Here is a 6,000-nt window from a genome sequence, read left to right on the forward strand (position 1 = left end):
CGCCCGCTGTCGCACAGCAGCGCGCCCAGCCAGCTGGCCCGACGCGCTGCTGCGGCTGAGCTGCAGCGGGACTTGGATAAACTGCATACGGTTAGTGTTATAGTAGGAGAAACGAGCTATGTGTAGGTGGAAGTTTGAAAGAAATCGGATAAGTGGTTGTTGAGTTATGAAGCTTGAAAGAGAGGGCTACAGCGACACCTGGATAAACTGCACACGATGACTTACGGTATAACTTTGCTACGTGTTTATGTATGTTGAACTTAAGCTACATGTGGCTTACATAGGTTACTGTCAAGTAATCTACACTCGTGAGCGCGTAGCATAATCTATAAAGTTTCTTAGTATAAGTTCTGTAAATTTTATTTATGACCGATAAAAACATACTCTTATTCTTCAATGTGTCCATAGCCGATCCTTCCAACTTTGCTAGCTGACTTTATATTTTCCCTGAATTACCCCCAGGAATGGACACTATTCGTGGCTCGCTCCGGGTTGGTGCAGTTCCCGGACGACCCGGCCAAGTACGGCAGCGCGCTGCGGCGACACAAGGAGAAGCAGCGGGAGATACGACTGCAGTTGGAGGTATTATCATCAGGCTAACGGTAGTGGCAATAGTTAATAGTATTCTGGATGCATCTAGAGTGCCGGGGTGCAAGAAAAGAGCACCACAGAATGTGATTTATCAAGTGTACAGAATGTGCAATAGTGGCTGAAAGAGGGCGACTCAAAGCTCATTACTATTAAATACATTACAAAAAGAGCGTTATTTTGTTGTTTTGTTCAAATAAACTTTTGTGGTCACGTGGCTTTGCTAATATGAGGATATCTTTCCACGATTTCCCATAATTATTCAGAATGAGTGAATGAAGTCCTTTCGCTTTATTAAAACTCTCTATAATTTGAGCATAAAGCTCTGCGTTGTATTAAATGTTATTAAAACAATATTCATAGGATATACCTAGTTATGGAGGCGTCTCTCACACAGACCACAAAGTATTCTATTATTTAATATTGGCTCCACACCTTCGCTTCGTTTATTCAACATCCTCTGGTCCCCAGGAGCGGCTAGCAGCGCTACAAGCAGCGGTGAAAGCGCAGCTGCTGCTGCAGCGGCCGTGGCGCGCCGTGGACGCGGCGCTCGCGCAGTTCCCGCAGCCGGACCTCACCAAGGTGAGTACATAATATGAGTACAGCTGAGTAAGTAGGTACATATGAGTACAGATGAGAGAAACATGGAAGGAATCGAAAGAAAAATTGCTAACTGATGTTAAAAACCTCCGACATATCTGTGTGACTGTGTGTGTATCAGTCTATGGTATACCATATGTGTAGCTCTTCTAAAACTAGTGATTTTGCAGGTACTCAAACGTAGCGGGTCAAGATAAAAAAAAAACTTTTTGCCAAATCAACTTTTGAACTTTTATTTTTGTAGATCCCAAACGGCTGACATGAATTCGATTATCGTAGGTAATAGTAAAGTTATGTGACTTTTAGTGTTGACTGTCGGGGGTTTTTAATGTTGCAATTGGTTAGTCTAGTTTGTTTATAGGTACAAAGTATACATATAAATATTCTGTCTGTATACGTTCATTACAACAACCATTAAGCTAAATTTATAATTTCGCAGGCGTTATCATCGAAGGCGCTGGACGTGGGCACGATCCAGTACCCGGCCGACGCCGCGACGGACGACACCGTCTACGTGACTCCCGCGCAACTCGCCAAGTGAGTTTAACATCATTAACACTGAGTTGCACAAAAGAATTTTGCGTCAAAAAAACACTCCCATCGCCCAGCAAAATATGGTCGTTGCGGCTTTCATACATTTTGGTATGCGCTTCTAATCCAGGTTATACAGGACCTGACATATCCCTGCTTCATTATCATTAAAGTCTGTTTTTTTATCTCAGATACTAAATTGATACATTCTGAACGGTTCATCAACGGTCGATTGTCGCGCGATTAAGTGACGTATCGTTCTATTTTCGGGATAATCGACTGTTGATGAACCATTCGGAATCTGTCAATTTAGTATTTATCTGAGATTAAAAACCAGACTTTAACTAACCATAAACTGGACATAGGCCTTTCACAAACACCGGTCCGGTCAGGTCATAAAAACCTAAAATTAAATGCAGTGCTAGTATGAGGGTTTTCCTACCGCCATTTATAGCCGGGTTTTTTTAGAAGCTGTTGTCTATGAACGTTCATTTTTTTTCCTCAACCTCTAGTGTCCCACTGCTGGGCATAGGTCTCTCCTTGAACTTTCCACTTATCCCTTTCTTGGGCCTGCGCACACCATTCCGTGCTAAAATTGTCCAGGTCGTCCCGCCATCTCCTTTTAGGTCTGCCTCTGCGCCGGCGGCCGTTGTTCATGGCTGAAAGAAAATGTTACTTAGTTAAATACGTTATATTAAATTATTTATTTATTTATTTATTTATTTAATCTTTTATTGCACAAATATAAAAATAAGTGTACAAAGGGTGGACTTAATGCTACAAGCATTTTCTACCAGTCAACCCACAGGAGGTTTTATATTTTTTGACTATATTTTTTTACATGGTGGAAAATATCTCATAATAGAATTTTGTCTGAAAGAGTCATGAAATGTTTGCATTTGTGTCCACAGACTGAAAGAGTTAGTGGCCGAGCTGCAGTCGGATGACGTGAAGTTGGACCTTATACCGCTCGACAACGAAGTCTGTGCCGCTTAGAACAGCCTGTGTAAGCAAAAAGGTATGAGAAATTTAGAAAAAAGTTTATATTAGGTCTCGATATATCAACTAAAGCACTGTGTAAAATGCCTACCTTTTGTCAGGTATTAGAGTTGCGAGAGAAATGTTATACTTACTTAAATAAGTTAGAAACTCGGTGATCGCGTTTTTATTGACGAGATTATAAAAGACATAGATATGCGTGATATCTTGACATTTGTAACTGTAGCTCTTCAAATTTGTCCTAACTATTAACAAGAACTAGATCGACATACATTTTAAAATGCAATAAAATAATATGTAGGATTTATTATTCCTTTTTAGCTATTTATAATTTTCGCATATTAATCTCATTTAAATTCTTTCCACATACATAACAGTGTATGTACGGAAGATCGCATCTAAAAAATACATAAGTACATAATTGGTTATCATGTCTCGTTTATTTACATACGGGTAAATAGATCGATAAATATGATGGTTAAATAAAATTTCATTTCATACAAAGAAAATCACAGATCTCTATTTTCAACCAGTCTCAAAAATTCTTATTAAGTAAATCTGATTATTATATTAATCAGATTTACTTAATATCACTTTTGTATTAGGTAGGTAAATGAAATGAAATAGTAATGTACTAGAAAATGTATGTATTTGTATCTACCTATATTAGCAATTTTTCGTACAATGAACATTAAAGTATTTTTAGGTCAGGTGGAGTAAATTGAGATCAGAATTAAGACTCTGTAGTTTATTGGTTATTAATGTTATTATCCTTATTTTCTCTTCCCGTTTCTTCTTATCCCACTAGAAGGGCTAGCACGGGGCGCAATGAAGACGTGAAAAGTTTTGCATCGCGCACACTCACATCTCGCCTCAAAAGCGAGCGCGACGGAGAACTTTTGTCACGTTTTAAGTGCGCCCCGTGCTAACCCTTCTGACCTCACCTATTCTAAAATAGTTTAGTGTTAGATGGAATCATTATTTAACTATGTTTAGGTGCTAATCCATTTGATGCACATTGTATTTATTGTAAAGTCTGTTTTTTTATCTCAGATAAGTACTTACTAAATTGACAGATTCGGAACTGTCCCGCGATTAAGTGACAATCGACTGGTGATTAACCGTTCAGAGTCAGTCAATTTAGTATAAAAAAAAAAAAAAAAAAACACGCACTCACGCCTTGTACTAATGTACTCCCTTGCGGGGTTGGCAGAGGTGCATTGCTGCACCCACTTTTCGCCAGAGTGTTATGTTAGTCCCAATGTAATAGGGGGCGGGCCTATTGCCATTTTACGGGCACATCCAAGACCCGAGAACAAATATCTGTGTTTAAACAAATATCTGCCCCAGCCGGGAATCGAACCCGGGACCATCGGCTCAGTAGTCAATTTAGTATCTGAGATTAAAATACAGACCTTAGTCCTCGAGATTTTTATATTTATGTTTCAAAATGTATCTTCGCTTACAATTTTTCTTTTTGACCAAAATATGTGTCTTCTTTATATGCAAATATTATATAAGTATATTAAGTACGTATATGTAATTATTATTTATTTATACTTAAAGTACATGCAAAATGGTTTCAAATAATATTTTTCTTGAGACCATTACAATTTGTTATGAGCCTAGTGACTAAGATTTGATTATTGTACTTACATTATGTTAAAGAAATATATGCTTATTATTTATTGAATGTGTTGGTTTTATTGTTAAGTCACCTTTTCCGAAGAAATTCTAGTGTTAAAAGTACACTTTGAAGCTGCGTACAGACCGGCCAAACGAACGCCAACGAACAGCATGAAACAAAGAAATAATCTGATTTAAAAGAGAAAGCGTGGCCGTCCCAAGCAGACGAAGAGTGCAGTGAAGAATAGTAAGTGTCCTGTAAGTATTTTTTCAAAATGAATGATTATTTTATTGTCACTGCTTGACACAAAACTAAAAACCGGGTGGGGCGCGAGTATAGTACCTAATAAGTAAGTATACTTAAATTAGGTATTTTCATCGACATTTTTTTAATTCTGGTTGTAAACCTATTAAAGTATTATAGCTTTTACTATTTTTATTTCAACTGTAACAATAATAGCACAATCATCAGTTGTACAGAATGCACTAGACCTGGGCAGGTACTTAATACTAGGTATTTACTGTTCTTCTGACTTATTTTAATTTAATGTGGTAAGTAAAATAAATAATTCAAACCGCTACTTACAATATTTGCGAAACTAACAGCAAAAAGAAAACTTAGAACCCTCATTTTTTTCACCAGCAGTCACGATGTCAATAACGGAAGGAGAGCGCAGTCAAATGGAGCGGGAAATCTGTCTTTTGGCGGGAAATCGTTAGCATCCAACATGGCCGCCGCCGCCGCGCGCGACACAGACGAGATCAATTTAAATACCGAACATTCCATTCTGCAGGGACGCACTTGGGCGCTCGTAATGGTTAGTATTTTATTACCCTCAATTAAAAATCGTTAAGCCTAGTCAGAGGCGAGGCCTTCAGGCGGCTTGAAAACATCTGACAGTCGGGTTGCCCACTTACCCGACAACTCTCTCAGCACAAGCTTGCTTGTGTTGAGGTCCACCAACCCGCACTTGGCCAGCGTGGTGGACTAGGCATTAAACCCTTCCTTCTTTGGAAGGATACCCGTGCCCCAGCAGTGGGGACGTAATGGGTCGTGATGATGTTGAATAAAAAATCGATAATTTCGCCGGTGGTGGTAGGTACGTTAGTTGTGTTCGAAGTCGCTTTAAAGATTCACGTACCTAGCATAGGGTGCAAGACGCGTATTTCAAGACGTGTTAAAATTTTTGTGTCGCGCCACCTCGAGTGAGAGTGCGTCGGAAAACTTTTGTCACGTCTAGCGTCTTGATGTGCGCGTCTTGCGCCCCGTGCTAGGCCTTCAGATCGCCCAAGTCAAGTCATTTCTAGGCCCTCAGACAGATGTCACCGGCGCAAATGGGTTTGAATGGGACATGTTTTGTCGCCATACAGTACTCCCATTGCGACACATTTCATAAAGTCGGGTATCAACTTAGGAGGAGTCGTGTGTTGTCCGGCATTTTGGCCCTCCCTGAGGAACTTGACACCACCTTTACAGATGGGGCTCACTGTCAAATAAAAATCTAAATGGTGTCAAAAAAAACAAAAAAAACATAAAAAATATAAACACTCACACCTTGTACTAATGTATACTCCCTTGCGGGGTAGGCAGAGGTGCATTGCTGCACCCACTTTTCGCCAGTGTTAACTATGTTAGTCCCAATGTAATAGGGGGCG

At 39.6% G+C, this 6,000-nt stretch overlaps 1 protein-coding gene across 1 annotated transcript in view; it reads left to right on the forward strand.

Moving 5' to 3' along the window:
- The window catches only part of LOC105386281 (dynactin subunit 1), a 38,491-nt gene extending 35,269 nt beyond the window's left edge, over positions 1-3,222 (forward strand). Inside the window, exons 33-36 of the mRNA XM_048629847.1 lie at positions 463-582; positions 1,060-1,170; positions 1,628-1,725; positions 2,631-3,222. Of these exons, the coding sequence (XP_048485804.1) occupies positions 463-582; positions 1,060-1,170; positions 1,628-1,725; positions 2,631-2,715 (414 nt within the window). The 3' untranslated portion in view covers positions 2,716-3,222. The remainder of the gene's footprint in view (positions 1-462; positions 583-1,059; positions 1,171-1,627; positions 1,726-2,630) is intronic.
- The last annotated feature ends 2,778 nt before the right edge of the window (positions 3,223-6,000 follow it).

The sequence above is a fragment of the Plutella xylostella genome, chromosome 24 (genome assembly GCF_932276165.1).
Source record: "Plutella xylostella chromosome 24, ilPluXylo3.1, whole genome shotgun sequence".
In the NCBI taxonomy this organism is placed as follows: domain Eukaryota; kingdom Metazoa; phylum Arthropoda; class Insecta; order Lepidoptera; family Plutellidae; genus Plutella; species Plutella xylostella.